The sequence below is a fragment of the Anguilla rostrata genome, chromosome 7 (assembly GCF_018555375.3).
Source record: "Anguilla rostrata isolate EN2019 chromosome 7, ASM1855537v3, whole genome shotgun sequence".
Lineage (NCBI taxonomy): Eukaryota > Metazoa > Chordata > Actinopteri > Anguilliformes > Anguillidae > Anguilla > Anguilla rostrata.
Window position 1 is genome coordinate 34,631,681 of NC_057939.1, and position 18,344 is coordinate 34,650,024.

Below are 18,344 nucleotides of genomic sequence, written 5' to 3' on the forward strand. Positions count from 1 at the left end.
CCTTTAATCTGTCCTGCCAGTGGTGCAAATTTAAGGATGTAATCTGAGCAGAAGGAATGTGCCACTGTCAATAAGGTAATGGAGTATGGGTTGTGACAGTCATGGAATTTTTGCTGCTGATCATCGTCACCCAAGGTAATCGAATCGATCGGCATAATCGTCTCGTCTTGGGGTGGGGGGGGGGCGTTTCGTTCACGAAAGGTTGAATATAATTAACAGCATAACTTTATTAACACTTATTTCTATAAACAACAAATATTTAACGTTTCCAAACTTTTTGAAACAAATAAAATATTTTTTTTTACAGTGCTAAACATTCATTTAAACAGATTAAATTGCCTAAACATTCTTAGATATTAAGTAGGAAATGAAACAATAGTCCTATAGCATATTTAAGTAGTGACAGCGTTAATAAATCAAACGAAATAAAACTGATCGACATTGCCTGTTAAGAGAGATAAAAATGTGCTTTTAATTAGCGACAGTCGAATTAAATCAAATGAATTTATTTTGGTCAAACTGACTGACTTTTCGTTTACAAAAAGGCAGCATAAGTAGAATAGAATGAACCCTTTATTAACACTTATTTCTTTAAACAGAACAAAGATTTAACATTTCCAAACATTTTGGAATAAATGAAATGAGTAAAATGTTTATTTTTACAGTGCTAAACAAAGTAGGCTCTGTTAAAACGAAATAAAACAGACCGGCATTGCCTGTCTTTCTGCCTGCGACGGTTGAATTAATTTGGGTACGCTGTCGGTCAGAGCTTTCCATTTGTTATTGTCCCACTTATATTTCACCCCTCGGGCAAAATGCTTGGGCCACACTCAGCTGCCCCTGGCCAGATGTAGATGGTGTAGCAGCTTCGAATGTAAGTCCAAGTTGAGCAGATTTGCTTGAGTGGTGCGTTCTGAGGTGATTTCTCTGATTTGTTGTGCTAGATTGTTTTACGGGTATTGTTGTAAAGCAAATTCGGCATTGGTTTATTTGAATCGTCTGGTTCTCCATCTTCATTCGGTTTAAATCCAAAATGGGTCCAAACTGGCGACGTAACTTTGGTTTTGCCAACAAGCTCCATCTTGATTTTACCTCAAGTCTCTGTTCTTGTCAGTAAAATTGTGAGTGACAGGTCACGTGAATTCACTGGATGAGATGATTTCATTCCATCAATCAGAGCGCTTTGTTGCTGCTACTATCAGAAATGTTAGGGACTTCGGTTTAGTCAAACCATGTGAAATATTTCTTGATAAGAGTTATATATTATATTAACGTAATTAAAACAGTAATACTAATATATTATTATTATTATTATTATTATTATTAGTAGTAGTAGTAGTAGTCTAGTAGTAGTAGTAGCCTAGTTGTTGTTTTAATTGGGGGTCCAAGCAGCGAAGCTGGTGGAACCCTATTGTATCTGTTAGGATTATTAGGGGTCCAAGCAGCGAAGCTGGTGGAACCCTATTGTATTTGTTAGGATTATTAGGGGTCCAAGCAGCGAAGCTGGTGGAACCCTATTGTATCTGTTAGGATTATTATTATTATTATTATTATTATTATTATTATTCTTATTTTTCTCTGCTAAAAGTGTCTGAGGCTCAGCAACCATAAGTCCTAGAGCATCCAAATTTGGCAGGTGGGTTCCTATGGCCCCCCACTACTCAGGAACTAAAAATCACCTATGTCGGCCATGGCGCTATAACAAAGGGGTATGCGTAAAAGGCCATAACTCCCACACCATAAGTTAGCTAAACCAAAACGTCATCGACCTATGCATCTTAACGTGCTGTACAACTTTGCCATTGGGAGCACCTATGTCCGCCATATTGTTTGCCCGCCATTTGGACTTTTTTATTAGTTGGGGTGCGGAAGAGCTGGAGCTCCAAATCTAAGTGTTACGACATCTAGTAAACTTCTTTATGGCAAGCGACATCCATGGCGACGCAAGTAATCCGACACCGTAGGGTCTAGTTTTTATCAGTGAGGGGAGGGTCTGAACGTCGGGGAAGCAATGGAAAACAGTGCCAGCCAGAGTGCATGCTAGGCTATTAAAGGTTTGTTAGTAAAAGCTTTTTGAGAGGATGAATACTTTTCTTTGGCATGGATCCATTTGAAGACAGTATCGGGTGAGTTTGTTTAGTCTTTGAATCTGTCATTATGCTGAGAAATAGCTAAACCATTTTATTGGTAGGTTTTGAGTTTCTGTGCACACGGGCGAAAACACGCTGGTATAATAAAACAATGATGGCAATACATGTATAGTCCGCTTCGTTCCGTTGCTACAATAACATAACAGACTATCTTGTGTCTACAGATGCAGTTTCTCGCTGCAATTTATAATATTGATTATAAACAAAAGATGCAATTTATGCTGTAGTCTGCCAATGTCTAAATAAATAATATGGTACTCCGAGCGCAGGTAGCAGGGGTGGCGAGTTGATATTTCGTTTTTTGCTACTAAAAGTTTGTTAGTAAAAGCTTTTTGAGAGGATGAATCATTACTTTTCTTTGGCATGGATCCATTTGAAGAGGTGAGTTTGTTTAGTCTTTGAATCCGTCATTATGCTGAGAGAAATCGTATTCTCAATTTAATCTCTAAATTGACTGTAAGCTTAGGGTTGTAACTAGGTAGTTGTTTCGTAGGTGACTTTGTTAATGCACTCGTCTTAACTATTGCTTGTATTTTTGCATAGACTGCGTTGTTGCTGTTTTTGTTTGTGTTAGTGTTAATCAGTTTAACCTACAAGTTCCAAGTTGAACTATGCGGTTGTTCCCTGCACTTGGAACGGTACTTCTCTCTAGGGTTTTCGACACAATTGTTCCTGATTATGATTATACACTTTGTTGTACGTCGCTCTGGATAAGAGCGTCTGCCAAATCCCTGTAATGTAATGTAATACTCCGTAGCAACAAGATAAACCCGACATTAGCCCTAAAATATGCTAATACGGCAGTGAAAAGGCTGCTCACTGAATAACGAAATAAACGAGACAACGTTTTAAAAAATGATACCATGTCATTCTACAGCCAATATCTGGGAGTAAATATTGAATAAATATGCAACCTTACCGTTGGTTTTATGCATAGAGATGTTCTTTCTGAGACTGAGTGGTCATATTGTCTTGGACAATTCATTTGTGAAATATACGCGCATCTGTGATGCGTGGGTACCTTCAAAAATAGCTGTGCCTAATACCACACCTGTTGTTTATGGCGTTGTCTCCCTTTTTAGTACAGCCTGGCTTGATTGACAATTCATTTATTCAGTAGGTGAGAGTATAAGCTTTCTAACAATGTATAACATGTCTGATTTTGCTTTTGGAATAGCGTTTTATCGGTCAGCGTAACCAAAGATTTTCTTATCGCATTCACTTACGCATTCACTATGGGGTAGCAGTAAAAGACGCTGCACCTAACGAAACGTTGTCAACGATGTTTCATAATTTCTTGAAAAATACTATTATTATTGACAACTTCTGGGCATAGCTAAGCCATATGTTTGCTGATAGACCTATCTGACATCGTTTTCTGGAGCAAAACACAAGCAGATAGGACTGTATCATTGCTTTACTGTCTCTGTCTCTATCTACCGAACACATAAAATTTCATCATTGCTATGTAAGTATTACTGCTCAAAATATTTCGGTTCGTTCCGTTGCTATAAAAGACTGTAGTCTTTTAAGACTTATGCTGTAGTCTGCCAATGTCGAAATAAATAATACAGTACTCTGCGGGCAGCACACAGGTAACAGGGATGGCGAGTTGATATTTCGTTTTTTGTTTCGTTTTATTCAATGTCGTATTTTTTATTAGAAATATGTATTATTATTCTATCTGTCTCTGAGGCGCTCTGAAATGTGCATTCTCTGCTAAGCTGAGCCATGGATTGGAATAGGTTTGTGTCTGACGTAGTGTTGCACGGTACACCAAAACTTCAGCACTTTTTCGGTACTTAAAAAAAAAAAAGAAAAAAGAAACGGTTCAGTATTAGAATATTCGGTAGTTTTGCGTTAAATGTAAAAGCCAGGGAAATGTGTCTCCCGCATTATTGATTGAGAGGATGAAAGGTGTAATTTGTCAGAATCTTCGCTAGATGGCAGTAGCAACTAAGGTAGCCAAGTCAGGTGACGTGCGCGTGTGCATTCATCCTCGTTGATACAGCGCAAGCTTCAGTAGCAATAGGTGTTCTAATCTGGAAATATTTTATTATAGGAAGATGCTGTATTGTTATTAAAATATGCTGTTTTTAGATCTATTTAAAAGTGAAAGACCTGTTCAAAGATTATTTACTTTACAATTGTTTAATTTTTGAAATATATTTAATATATTTTTCAATTAGTGTTGTAACACTGTAGGCCTATGCTTATTAATATGTTGAACAGGCTTCAAATTAAAGGTTGTTAATAAACCAGGTTGTTAATAAATCGTGAATTTGAAAATGAGGTCAACCCTTGTGGACATTTTGTTTCTGATCTATTAAAGTAATTTCAGTATCATTAGGTACCGAGTATCGAATCAGTATCGTTTAAGTTTCATGTATTGTTTCAGTATCGTGATACTAAGCCTGGTATCGGTATCAAAGTCAAAATTTTGGTATCGTGACAACACTAGTCTGGCGCCTTTTTTAGTTGCAGCGCGGAAGCACTGCAGCTCTACATACACGCCGGGCCATCTAAGTGTTATGACATGCCATCTACGACATTGTAAAGGCCTTTACAGCAAGCGGCTAGGACACATCCATGGCGACGCAACGAAGTAATCTGACAGCGTCTCTCGGCACAAAATTGGCCGCAAGTCATCAATATTTTATACAATCATCATGATATTCAGTAGATATGTTGGGTGAAGGTACATGATCATGAGCACAAAACCATTTTAAAATCGCTCCATAGGGTGTGCAATAGTACCAATGCTTGGACCCCTCCCAATGCGGCTTGCAGCTTTAATAATAATAATAATAATAATAATAATAATTATTATTATTATTATTAGCCTACATAGTCTACTGCAAAGGGAGATTAAAAACAATGCTTCCTTTGCAACCCCCTCCCAGATTAGCGGAGGTGCATGGTAAACTTCAGAGACAGCGCACGATTTAAAGATTGTTGCAGGGAGAAGTATTGTCACATTTGTTTTAGAGGGGGACCGTGTGGTGTTTAAGCATACATTTAATTATTTATGTATATTTATAGGAAAGATAAATTATTTTGGCAACAACATTATGAAAAAGTAAACATTAACAAATGGCGATTATGACGGATTTTCCGCGTATGTGTCGATGACCGTAAATCGCATGATTATGAAATAACCGGCCCAGCCCTAGTAGGGAGTGCCGGTCTGAGGCAGCCATGGCAGAACTTTTTAGAGTTGGCTAAAGAATTCCTGAAAAAGAATGTTGCATTTTCAAAAGGTGAATTCTGACTACTTGTTACCTTTTATTAGGGGTTCAAACCCAAAGAGCTGTGAAACCCTATTGTTTTTGCTTTTGTGCTGGTTTATTATTCATTTTTTTCAGAAATGTTTGCACAAATTCCCGTGAGATGGTAAATGGTGGAGACATGAAATTCCGTGAGTCCGATTTACACGAAAGTTGCTACAGACATCCATCTATCCTCACTCTACAAATTTGCATCAAGAACCACTAAGTCTGTGTGACTAGATTTTCCGCCATTTAGAATTTTTGGAAAAACACATTTTTGACATCTCCTCCTAATCTGCAGGTCCGATTGTTACCAAGTTTTCTGTGGTTCATTACTGGACCAAGCTTATGAAAAGTTCTTAAAAGCTTGTTGATATCTTATTGCGTTTTGAAGATATTGACCAGTGAACTTCAAAAGGCGTGGCTCAGCACATAAATAGACCAAAGTCAACAATCGTTGGGCCAATCATCACAAAACTTTCAGGAAATGTCCACATACGTACCTGAATGTTTCATTCAAATCGACCACTAGGGGGCGCTACAAATGCAATAAATTGGGCGTGGCATAACACAAGTCAGACTATTGCATTACATTACAGGCATTTGGCGGACGCTCTTATCCAGAGCGACGTACAACAAAGTGTATAATTTATTATACATTATTTATATAATATATTTATTTAATTGGAAATTTATTTTTACACCTCATGCAGAATCTGGCTCACAATACCAGCCCAAAGCTAGGACACAACCAAAAGGTTGTCAGAGAAAATTCAGCTCTTATGTGGGGTCAAATGACACATTCCTGCATGTGTAATCTTCTGTCAACTTGGATCTCTTTGTCTTGAGTCGTAACTTACAGTTGCATCTTTTTAATGAGATTTGATTTTTAGCTGCGACCGCAGCTCTATAGCTTTGTCTGTCAGTCAGTCGGTTGGTCCACAAAAAGTGTCCCACCCCATAGCGGCCATGGTTTTTAGCCCCAGGAGGCTGAAATTATGCATGGACGTTGGTCATGACCGAAGGTTGAGCTGAGTAACTTTTAAGGCCGATTGACCAAGAGGGGGCGTGGCGGTGGGCCTGACCTATCACAAAAAGGTGCATAACTCCCGAATTGATTCACAGATTTGCTCAAGATTTTGTGGAAAGGTTGGTCATGAGCCAAAGAAGAGGTCACGTGTTTTTGTGAGGGGGCGTGGCGATGAGCGTGGCCTATCACAAAAAGGCGCATAACTCCCGAATGGATTCACAGATTTGCACAAGATTTTGTGGAAAGGTTGGGCATAAGCCAAAGAAGAGGTCATGTGTTTGTGTGAGGGGGCGTGGCCTATCACAAAAAGGCGCATAACTCCCGAATTGATTCACAGATTTGCACAAGATTTTGTGGAAAGGTTGGGCATGAGCCAAAGAAGAGGTCACGTGTTTGTGTGAGGGGGCGTGGTCTATCACAAAAAGGCGCATAACTCCTGAATTGATTCACAGATTTGCTCAAGATTTTGTGGAAAGGTTAGTCATGAGCCAAAGAAGAGGTCACGTGTTTGTGTGACGGTGTGTGAGGGGGCGTGAGGGGGCGTGGTGATGAGCGTGGCCTATCACAAAAAGGTGCATAACCCCCGAATTGATTCACAGATTTGCTCAAGAATTTGTGGAAAGGTTGGTCATTAGCCAAAGAAGAGGTCACGTTTGTGTGAGGGTGTGTGAGGGGGCGTGACAATGAGCGTGGCCTATCACAAAAAGGCACATAACTCCCGAATTGATTCACAGATTTGCTCAAGATTTTGTGGAAAGGTTGGTCATGAGGCAAATAAGAGGTCACGTGTTTTTGTGAGGGGGTGTGGCGATGGGCGGGGCCTATCACAAAAAGGCGCATAACTCTCGAATTGATTCACAGATTTGCTCAAGATTTTGTGGAAAGGTTGGTCATGAGCCAAAGAAGAGGTCACGTTTTTGTGAGGGGACGTGGCGATGAGCGTGGCCTATCACAAAAAGGCGCATAACTCCCGAATGGATTCACAGATTTGCACAAGATTTTGTGGAAAGGTTGGGCATGAGCCGAAGTAGAGGTCACGTGTTTGTGTGAGGGGGCGTGGCGATGGGCGTGGCCTATCACAAAAAGGTGCACAACTCCCGAATTGATTCACAGACTTGCTCAAGATTTTGTGGAAAGGTTGGTCATGAGCCAAAGAAGAGGTCACGTGTTTTTGTGAGGGGGGTGTGGCGATGGGTGTGGCCTATGACATAAAGGCGCATAACTCCCTAATGGAGTCCCCACCATACAACTACAAATATATTTACCTGCACTAGTGCTAGGCTGTGCATTAGGATGTGCAGTAGTGGTGGGCATCTCCTCAGGGACTTTGTTTGCCACATCTTTTAGAAATCTGATGTTTCTGCCACACACACAACAAAAGCCAGGAGAAGCTGTCACGGCGGATCCACAGAATGGACAGTACATCTGTGGAAAAAAAAAAGTAAAAAAGAGGAGAGTTTGCAAGGTCGGCGAAGTTACTTCAGAGAGAGTGGATATTTTGTTTTCCTAACTATTTAAATAAGATTTTTTAAAAGTGTTCTACATTTCAGTAACTTATATGGGTTTTTAACTAGTGTTTTATGTGTTCTGCTCTCCTTTTCACCTCTCTTCACTTCCAGTTGTCCTCTCTCCACCTTCCTCTTATGCAATGTCCCCTCGCTGATCAATTAAGTATCCTATCATATGTGGAGATGATGTAGAGGAGAGAAAACTAAATGCAATCAAAACACTCGGGCCTTCTGGAAAGTAGTTAGCTACCACTACAGATAACGTTAGCTAGAGTTAAATGCAAGATCTGGCACTCAATGTTGTCGCTAGCAAGCTCTTGTAGAAGTCAAAGTCTGTAGCACTTCAATGCTAGCTACGTAAATCTGTTGCTCTTTTATAATATTGTAAAAGACTAAAGCCAAATGTAAAATAGAATACGTACCTTTTTATGGTGCCTCTTTAATATTTTTTTTAATCTCTTTTTTCTCTTCTGGAGAACTTCCGTTATGTTGACTGGATATGCAGTGTTTTTCTGTTGCATATGTTTCCGGAGTTTGTGTGTTTTTGATTTTGCATCGTTTCTGTATTTGCAGCGTGTTTGCTGTTAATGTATTTGTTTTGGCTTTCTGCAGCATGTTTTTCCATTTGTGGCACGTTTCCGTTGTTCTGTATGTGTTTTTGAATTGGCATCATTTCTGAAGCTGAAGCACGTTTCTCCTAATGGAAAGGTTTTGGGCCGTTGTAGCGCGTTTGCCCTTGTCAGCCACCGTAATATCATACCTTTAACTGACTAGATTCAACAGCATTTTCTGAGCATAAGATCAGCTAGTAGCCATTATAGTATACAGCTGCACAAAAATATATATTTAATGTGGAATGTAATAACCAATTACATATTTCTATCACTTAGCCTCATCCACTGAAATATTTAGTGATTTTGTATGCTCTTTTGATTTCCTTATCTCTGTTGCATACCTTCAGGTGCCCTATGAGACACTGAACAAGCGGTTCAGGGCAGCACAGAAGAACATTGATCGTGAGACCAGTCACGTGACCATGGTGGTGGCGGAGCTGGAGAAGACACTGAGCAGCTTCCCAGTGGTGGACTCGGTGGTGTCCCTGCTGGACGGGGTGGTGGAGAAGCTGAGTGCCCTCAAGAGGAAGGTGAGCCCCCACCCAACCATAGACCCAAAACACTACTTTGTAAGGGCCATCTAATCTCCTTTTAAAGAACCTTCTGCTAAGCCTGAATGGATTAAGTGCCTTAAGTCTTGTCTCCTTAGTTTGCATGTCATACCATGAACCAGTTTTGTTGCCCTTCTTTGTACTTTTCAAGAACTGTAATGTTGGGCTGCAACAACGAATCAATGAAATCGATAAAATTCTATTATAAAAATAGTTGGCAACAAATTTCATTATCGATTTGTTGGGTCGATGTTGCACGCTGTGCCGCGAAGCTGGTTACGTCACTTCAAGAAAGAAAAAACATTTGAAACATGGCAGAGGCGGAGAAAACTGTTTGACCAAAATCATCTGTATATATGGGAGCACATTAAATTTGAGTAAAAAGTGTGTTAGCTGCAAACTGTACAACCGATCTTGCATGGCACGGGAGCACCACGGTAATCAGAGAACACCTGAAACAAAAACATGTTGGAGCCATGGATGAAGGGGACTCAACAGCAGGGTAAGTTACTACAAAATTTTAATTAATTAAACGAGTTTAGACCCATGGCATGCGTTGCGTTTTGAAGTGAGGAATCGTTCGTCTCACAGCAGGTAGTTCTTCTCGTTTATCTAATAGCCGGTGTTTGCTCGCGATCCAGCTTGAATGGTCTGTTAAGTCAAATTTACTTCAATATTGCATGAAAAGTGTATTTAACTAGCTGGCTAACGTCAGTGGTAGAGCAGAGGCGCTATAGTTAACGTTAGTCTAGAAAGCTAATTAACGCTACCCGGTAGAGATAATCACGTATTACAATTATTAATTTAATTATTAAGCTATTTCTAAGTGTTAATTTGCTGAAATTAGGTTGGAGTGAGACACTGTATTGTATGTAAGGAATGAGCTAGGACAAATTGCATTATTTGGAGCATATCTGTTACATAAAAAAATTGTCTTGTCTGTACTTGGCCTTTGGGTGAATGGCCTTTACATAATCAATTGTTAACTAAAACAACAAGGCATGTATTGAGTTTTATGTAAAATGTGCTACTATGCATACTCATACTGTATTTCTCATTTCAGAAATAAACAACTCTCCATGAGTGGCTACTTGATGGAGAATAAAGTGCCATGCACACCACAGCAAGCAGCAGTTTTGACAGATACACTTTATAAAAAAAACGAGCATATATCTTTTGCACATGTTGTATAGCATACATTTAGGTCTGTTATTTGTGTTAATATTGTCCATTTGGAATAACATTGTCCATTTTGTTTTTTGAATAAAATGATTGAAATAAAATTTGTTTTTGTGTTTTCATCCGATTCATCGATTAATAAGAAATAATCAACAGATTAATCGATTATCAAAATAGTTGTTAGTTGCAGCCCTACTGTAATGCCTCTGCTGTTAACCAACCAGTGCTGTGTTTTTGGCTGGACCGCAATTCGTGTTTGTAGGGCCAGCCCTACAAACGCAAATGTCTGTGACTGAGTGACTGAGTGATGAAGTTACACCATTGGTCAGCCGGATCACGTGTGTCATGACAACCAAATAAACAACAGTGCCAGTACAGCATTTTCTCCTCAGGGCAGGCAGAGTGACAAACAGGGCCAGTGCCGGCGCTAGTGTCCTTTGGGCCTGTATGCAAAGCGGGTGAAATGGGCCCTCCACAAAGAACAATATTGGGAAATTACTGAAAAGAGTTAACCATGACTGTAATGTAAAGTATATGATCCCTTTAAATAGAGCTACTGTATCTCCGCTTTGACGTTAGCCTATGTACCAGAATGCTTTTGAAAACAGTCACGCAATAATCAGGTTACTTTCAGTGGTGTAGTGGGGATTTTTTTAGTGGAGGAACGCTATTTTATTTACGTCATCACACATTGCGTTATAATAATAATAATAGATTATATAGCACATTATAATACAATGTCTTCTGATGTTATGTGGGCATTAAGCATCTCTTATTTTCAGATAAAAGCACTGATGGATCAACAAACAATTACAAATGCCACAGACACACACACACACCCCCAACCAAATACACTGTTAATCGCCAGATACAAAAGTGAGAAGGTAAACAAACTAGCTACTGTATTAAAAAAACTAACATTCATTATGCTACTGTGTGCAGCATTGCTTCATAACCACACAAATAATGGCAATTAATAACTATAGCATTAGCAGACTGCAGAGTAGACAGACAGGATCTGCGAACTAACTCACAACAAACGCATATAGCTGCCTACCACAAAAATACAGCAGATGGCGCTGCCTTTATAAAATCAAAATAAAACATAGACTCAGCATCACAGCTGAGCACAGCCGACTTTGGCTGCAGTAAACTGCGATGACCTCTTGATAGTCTGTTTGTCGAGCCAGTTTGCTTTCAGGTACAGCCAAGGCAGAAAGTCTCTCCTGAGACATAGTTGATCAGAGATTTTTTTTGATCAGAGACAGTTTGCTGAACGATCGCTCAGCACTTGCCACTGCCACAGGCACTGTCAGTAGCATCCGCAGAGCGATTGATGTGTTGGGGAAAGTACTTTTCATGTCCTTCTCTAAGACATACTGTAACACTTTGGCAGGAGAAGTGACATCATTTGGAAGCAGGTGAGAGAAAAGTTAACTCCTCAGACAACTCATTGCTGTTTATGTCCCCCAGAAAACAGGCAAGGTTGTTGCTGGCTTGTTTCAGATTTGTGTCGTTTCCACATTTCTTTATCTTAAACAAAAAGCCGAATCGTTCATCAAGCTCCTGAAAAAAGGAAAAACGTTCCTCTGTCTCCATCAAGATAGTGTCCAGTAAACAGTTGAAAAAGTTAACCTCAAATTTTTGCTATCCATTCAATGGCTCATCTGCAGACAATTCACCTGGAAGCCGTTTGCTGCGCCTTGTTCAGTGTTCCGAGAATGTGGGCTCCGTGTCCCATCTTCTCAGCCAGTGCTTTCCCCTCTTGGATTAGTAACGAGACCAGTCTGTCTGTATTCACACAAGGTGTCTTTCACAGCAGCCACAACATCCATTGCATGTGTCATATTCAATTTTGGTTCTTGCAAAATCACACTGGCGCGATTAACGGTGTTTAGCACTGTGTTCCAGACTGCCAAGCTTACAATGAAGTCAAACGTTTCTATTGTTTTCACACGGCCAGATATTTCAAAGAGCATTTCACTGTCACAGCTGAGCCTGTCGGCCACTTCAAGCATCGCATCTCTTAGCTCTGGAAGCTGTTCATAAACTGCTTTTGTGGCGTCAGCACGAGCACTCCACCGAGTTTCTGAGAGCAATTTTAAAGTAAACTTTGTCAAGCGCTGTTTCCCAATGTTTTGTTGACTTCGAAAAGATTGTGTATAGCCTGTTCAATATACCAAAGAAAGCCTTGGCTTCAACAGAGGATTTGGCGGCACGCTGCAGAGCGAGGTCCCACCATGGACTCCCTTCATGTTAGCACCGTTATCGTAACACTGCCCTCTACAGTGTTCGATTTCTATGTTATGCTCAGCAAGTCCATCGAGTAGCATATTGGTAAGTCCCTCTCCTGTAGTGTTTTCAACTGTAACAAACTCTAAAAAGCTTTCATTGACCTCTACTTTGTTTTCATTTGTTGAAACATATCTGATCATAAGAGACAGCTGCTCTTTGTGCGATATATCTGGAGTGCAGTCCATTAACACACTGTAATATGGAGCTGTTTGCACATTGTGTCTGATTTTCTTTAAAACAGCATCTGCTAATAACGTAATAAATTCATTCTGGCTATCTTTACTGAGATAGTGGACTTTACTGTTCTGAGCCCGTCTTAAATGGTCAGCCATGACTGGGTCATATTTAGCTAAAAGTTCGATAAGCTTCACATAATTAGGGGTCCAAGCAGCTGGTGGAACCCTATTGTATCTGTTAGGATTATTAGGGGTCCAAGCAGCAAAGCTGGTGGAACCCTATTGTATCTGTTAGGATTATTAGGGGTCCAAGCAGCGAAGCTGGTGGAACCCTATTGTATCTGTTAGGATTATTATTATTATTATTAGGGGTCCAAGCAGCGAAGCTGGTGGAACGCTATTGTATCTGTTAGGATTATTATTATTATTATTAGGGGTCCAAGCAGCGAAGCTGGTGGAACGCTATTGTATCTGTTAGGATTATTATTATTAGGGGTCCAAGCAGCGAAGCTGGTGGAACCCTATTGTATTTGTTAGGATTATTATTATTATTCTTATTTTTCTCCGCTAAAATGTCTGAGGCTCAGCAACCATAAGTTGCAGACCAACCAAATTTGGTAGGTGGGTTCCTATGGCCCCCCACTACTCAGTCACTACAAATCACCTATGTCGACCAGATGGTGGCGCTATAACAAAGGGTCATACTTTAAAAGGCCATAACTCCTACACCATAAGTCAGATCAACACAAAACTTCATCGACCGATGCATCTGAATGTGCTCTACAACTTTGCCATTGGGCACCTATGTCCGCCATATTGTTTGCCCGCCATTTGGACTTTTTTATTAGTTGGGTTGCGGAAGAGCTGGAGCTCCAAATCTAAGTGTTACGACATCTAGTAAACTTCTTTACGGCAAGCGACATCCATGGCGACGCAAGTAATCCGACACCGTAGGGTCTAGTTTTTATCAGTGAGGGGAGGGTCTGAGCGTCGGGGAAGCAATGGAAGACAGTGCCAGCCAGAGTGCATGCTAGGCTACCAAAAGTTTGTTAGTAAAAGCTTTTTGAGAGGATGAATAATTACTTTTCTTGAGCCTGGATCCATTTGAAGACAGTATCGGGTGAGTTCGTTTAGTCTTTGAATCTGTCATTATGCTGAGAAATAGCTAAACCATTTTATTGATAGTATTTGAGTTTCTGTGCAAACGTGCGAAAACACGCTGGTATAATAAAACAATGACGGTAATACATATATAGTCCCCTTCGTTCCATTGCTACCATAACAGAACAGACTAACTTGCGTCTACAGCTGCAGTTTCTCGCTGCAATTACTATTATTTATGCTGTACTCTGCCAATGTCTAAATAAATAATACGGTACTCTGAGCGTAGGAAGCAGTTAGCATGGATGGCGAGTTGATATTTCGTTTTTTGCTACTAAAAGTTTGTTAGTAAAAGCTTTGAGAGGATGAATCATTACTTTTCTTTGGCATGGATCCATTTGAAGACAATATCGGGTGAGTTCGTTTAGTCTTTAAATCCGTCATTATGCTGAGAGAAATCGTATTCTCAATTTAACCTCTAAATTGACTGTAAGCTTAGGGTTGTAACTAGTTAGCTGTTTCGTAGGTGACTTAGTTAATGCACTCATCTTAACTAGGCTATTGCTTGTATTTTTGCATAGACTGCGTTGTTGCTGTTCTTGTTTGTGTTAGTGTTAATCATTTTAACCTACAGGGTCCAAGTTGAACTATGCGGTTGTTCCCTGCATTTGGAACGGTACTTCTCTTTAGGGTTTTCGACACACTTGTTCCTGATTATGATTATACACTTTGTTGCACGTTGCTCTGGATAAGAGCGTCTGCCAAATGCCTGTAATGTAATGTAGGCTAATATTCCGTAGCAACAAGATAAACCCAACATTAGCCCTAAAATATGCCAATACAGCAGTGAAAACGCTGCTCACTGAATAACGAAATAAACGAGACAAATTTTTTTTTAATTATACCATGTCATTCTACAGTCAATATCTGGGACTAAACATTGAATAAATACACAATCTTACCATTGGTTTTACGCGTAGAGATGTCCCTTTTGCGACTGAGTGGTCATATATTGTCTTGGACAATCTGTTTGTGAAATATACGCGCATTTGTGACGCCTGGGTCGGCTACCTTCAAAAATAGCTGTGCGTAATGCCACACCTGTTGCTTACGGCGTTGTCGCCCTTTTTAGTACAAATTGGCTTGATTGACAATTCATTTATTCAGTAGGTGAGAGTAAAAGCTTTCTAACGATGTATACTTTTGATTTTGATTTTGCTTTTGGAATAGCGTTTTATAGGTCAGCATAACCGAAAATTTGCTTATCTGCCAATGTCTAAATAAATAATACGGTAGGCTACTCTGCGCACAGCACGCGGGTCGCGAGTTGATATTTCGTCTTTTGTTTCGTTTTTCTCAATGTCGTATTTATCATTTGAAATGTGTATTTATGTGTTATTATTCTATCTGTCTCTGAGGCGCTCTGAAATGTGCATTCCCTGCTAAGCTGAGCAATGGATTGGAATATGTGTCTTACGTAGTGTTGCACGGTATACTGAAACTTCAGCACTTTTTCGGTACTTAAAAAAAAAAAAAAAAGAAACGGTTAGGTATTTGAATTTTCCAACGTTCGGTAGTTTTGTGTCAAATGTAAAAGCCAGGGAAATGTGTCTCCCGCATTACTGATTGTGAGGATGAAAAGTGTAATTTGTCAGAATCTTCGCTAGATGGCAGTAGCAACTAAGGTTGCCAAGTGAGGTGATGTGCGCTTGTGCATTCACTTCGTTGATACAGCGCAAGCTTCGAGTCAGTTGACTTCAGTAGCAATAGGTGTTCTAATTTGGAAATATTTTATTGTAGGAAGATGCTGTGTTGTTATTAAAATATGCTCTTTTTAGATCTATTTAAAGGTGAAAGACCTGTATAATGATTATTTAGTTTAAAACTTTTTAATTTTTGTTTAGTGTTGTAACACTATTGGCCTATGCTTATTAACCCTCTGGGGTCAGGAGCTTCGCCGGCGGAGCTCGGCAAGATTAAATGAACTTTCATTTCTATTTGGATGATTAACTTCACGAGTTGTTATCATACAGACGCAACAAAAACATTGACAGAAACCTTAGAATCGCGACTCTCCATGCACCCATTGACAAATAATATGAATTGTTTTAAAAGTTCTAAATTTGATTAATTAAACCATGTATGCTTCGTTAATCCTTATTCATTACAATGTGAATTTCGTTCAGCAGGAAGTCCGCCCAAATCGCATTCACGTTAACGACATTATAACTACTCTCCATAGGAGGAGGGGGCATAGTAGGGTAGGGGCGATGCGAGATCCATGGGAGAAATGCCAAGCCTGCGAAAGCAGGATAGAATGTCAAAGTGTAGCCTAATTCACTTCTTTTGAGGTAAACATTTCGGTTTAATTTTGGAAAATGGTCCGTCCGGAAGCCGACATTGATGAAGAGCGGTGTCATTTCGAACAGCGAACTGATCCAGCTGAGGATCAACTTCATGAGTAAGTATATTTCTTATGATCATATTGGTAAATATGTGTACTGTATTGCAACGTATCTCTGTGTTTGTAGGAATATCCAGCAATATGCGCGTTTATAAATTCCCACACTACGAACGATTCAAACTATTGCATCTCAGAATTATAGGCTAGGCTCTCTGCGTCTGGTTGTGTGTTAGAAGTAGCAGGTAGACTGTATTTTTTTCGATCATATTGGTAATAAATAGCCCATGCCTGGCGTGTAGTGGCGTGACTAGGATTCTAAAACTGATGTCCTCGCACAATCGATATTAGCATACTGTAAGTAAATTCGGGAAATAGCAATATAATAACCACTTAGCTAAACAGACCTAGCCTACTTCAGATTGAGGCATTGTTATTGATGAGTTGTGTGTAGTTGAGCTGGAATATCAATGTTTATTTAGTTTAGCTAATGTTGTTTTGTTGATAGTTTGCATTATTTGTAAATGTGTGCTGTATTACATTCTCTGTGTGTTTGTAGGAATATTCACTAATATGCGCGCTTGTAAATTCCCACACTACGAACGATTCTAACCATTGCTTCTCAAAATTATAGGCTACCTCTCTGCGTCTGGTTGTGTTTGTTTGGTTCTTTGTTTGTATATGATGTAACCATGTCACATTTCCTAAGTTTTGTTTTCGTTAGTTAGTGGTTTGCCCCTTTTTTGTAAATTTAATTTTCACCTGTTGAAGGAACTGTGCTATATAAATAAAGTTTGATTTAATGTCACATTTCCTAACAATTTTGTTTTTATCATATTTACAGAGATGCTGATCAGGTAACACGGCCTAGTTCACCACTAGCTAAGAGGCCACGCAAGCGTTGCAAGAGTACACCAGTCTCATCTCATCTTCCATGCGTATAGTTTGCTTCAATAAATGTTCTAAAATCAAAAGATGTCTTTGTTTCTGTCTTCTATAGCCGCGTTTCCACCGCAGGAACTAGGGTCTAAATTTAGTTCCTGGGGCTTTATTTTACCCCCCAAAAGGTTCCTGCTCGGGGGGTAGTACTTTCCGAAAGTACAGGAACCTTTTGGGTGGAGCTTGCAGCGCTGAACATTTCTGATTGGTCGAGTACTCGCAGCATTTTTTGGTTATTTTTTGTTTTCAGGCGCCATGTTTAAAAATATGCAGGCGCAAACCGATTTATTTTCATAATAACTTCAAATCAAACTTGTATGTTATGCAGCGCAGTAGCCTACTTTTGGTTATAGCCTGCCAACGTCTTGGAATTATAACGTGTGCTCTTCTGCTCTTTTCTTGCTTTAGTATTCGTTTTATAAAATGCTAAGCATTCGTGCTGGGACAGCATATTACGTACTAAAACATTCAAACGGATTAATTTGGTTGCTGAATATTTTCTTCCGGATTTTCTTTGTTAGCCCGTTGTAATTGACTCAAAATGTTTGATACAGTTATGTGAGGTATGCGGTAGTTCTGCGTAATTAAAATTGGTGATACAGTACAAGCAAACTGGAAATCACCTTCCGCACTTTTTGTCAGGGTAAAATAACAGGTTAATTCTGGTAATCGTCCCTTTAGCTTTTTCAGACTGCTGTAATTTTACTCAGTTTTACTGCCATTTTTCAATTCCACGAAAAGACCAGGAAGACTATGGACTAATTTATGGTGCATGGTTCGCATCTGGAGGGCACACTTCGCTGCTCGGCTAGCAGTAACTTCGAAGGAAAGCAAACGGTGGCTGTACCACTACTAATTTAAATTTTCACGCAAGTCCGAGTTTTCGTTCTATTCTTGTCATTTTGCGATTAGCCTATATGGAATTGACGACGAGAAAATAATCAAACAGCAAATTGTTTACAACGTGTGCATGTTTTCTGCTGTTGTTGCCAGTTATACATATAAATGTGAATGCATTCTGTCGCTTCGGATGTCAAGACATGAAAGCGAATGTTCGCATAAAAACATAATGAATGTGTTTGAGAGGATATATGAAAATCAATAAATACAAAAGTAACCATATATAGTCAT

At 39.6% G+C, this 18,344-nt stretch overlaps 1 protein-coding gene across 9 annotated transcripts in view; it reads left to right on the top strand.

Moving 5' to 3' along the window:
* LOC135259585 (E3 ubiquitin-protein transferase MAEA) overlaps positions 1 to 18,344 on the top strand; it is a 65,459-nt gene that overhangs the window by 11,278 nt on the left and 35,837 nt on the right. For all 9 annotated transcript variants that reach the window (XR_010331332.1, XM_064344117.1, XM_064344118.1 and 6 more), the window contains one exon: positions 8,919 to 9,101. Coding sequence is in view for 8 of the 9 variants with exons in the window: in XM_064344117.1 (XP_064200187.1) it covers positions 8,919 to 9,101 (183 nt within the window). In the remaining variant the exon portion in view is untranslated. The remainder of the gene's footprint in view (positions 1 to 8,918; positions 9,102 to 18,344) is intronic.